General features: G+C 65.4%; 1 protein-coding gene across 1 annotated transcript in view; it reads left to right on the top strand.

Moving 5' to 3' along the window:
* Positions 1-627, top strand: part of CD19 (CD19 molecule) — a 5,566-nt gene that overhangs the window by 2,030 nt on the left and 2,909 nt on the right. Inside the window, exon 4 of the mRNA XM_023746444.1 lies at positions 360-448. Coding sequence (XP_023602212.1) covers positions 360-448 — 89 coding nt within the window. The remainder of the gene's footprint in view (positions 1-359; positions 449-627) is intronic.

Raw genomic sequence — 627 nt, 5'->3', positions numbered from 1 at the left:
TCCCTCTCTCAGGCTGCAGTGACCAGAGCCCTCTCTCGGGCTGCAGTGACCAGAGCCCCCTCTCGGGCTGCAGTGACCAGAGCCCCCTCTCGGGCTGCAGTGACCAGAGCCCTCTCTCGGGCTGCAGTGACCAGAGCCCTCTCTCGGGCTGCTGTGACCAGAGCCCCCTCTCGGGCTGCAGTGACCAGAGCCCTCTCTCAGGCTGCAGTGACCAGGGCCCTCTCTGCGGGCTGTCCTGGGACCGAGGAGCTGACTACAAGTGACCACCTTCTAATCTCTGAGGGCCTGGCCTGCATCCTGAGTGTGTCTCCCAGGCCCCTCCAGGCCGGGCCTCCGTGCAACCCCCCTTCCTCCTCCAGGTTCTTCAAAGTGACGCCTCCCCCGGGCAACGGGGCCCACAGCCAGTACGGGAACGTGCTCTCGCTTTCCACGCCCACGGCTGGCACGGGTAGGAGGCCGGGCCGCGTCTCCAGGGCTAGGGCCCCCTCCCCCGCCCCCTTCACCCACATAAGTCCCAGCCCCCCCAACCAGCTCGGAGCTCCGCTATTAGCTAAGAACTCGCCCCGAGAGAGGATTCCCAAGATGAAGTTATCCCCGCCCTTGGAATAGGGCCCAAAGAAAATTTCG

Source organism: Myotis lucifugus, unplaced genomic scaffold (genome assembly GCF_000147115.1).
Source record: "Myotis lucifugus unplaced genomic scaffold, Myoluc2.0 scaffold_678, whole genome shotgun sequence".
NCBI lineage: Eukaryota > Metazoa > Chordata > Mammalia > Chiroptera > Vespertilionidae > Myotis > Myotis lucifugus.
The sequence above is the reverse complement of the archived record's forward strand: the minus strand, read 5'-3'. Positions and strand labels throughout refer to the sequence as shown.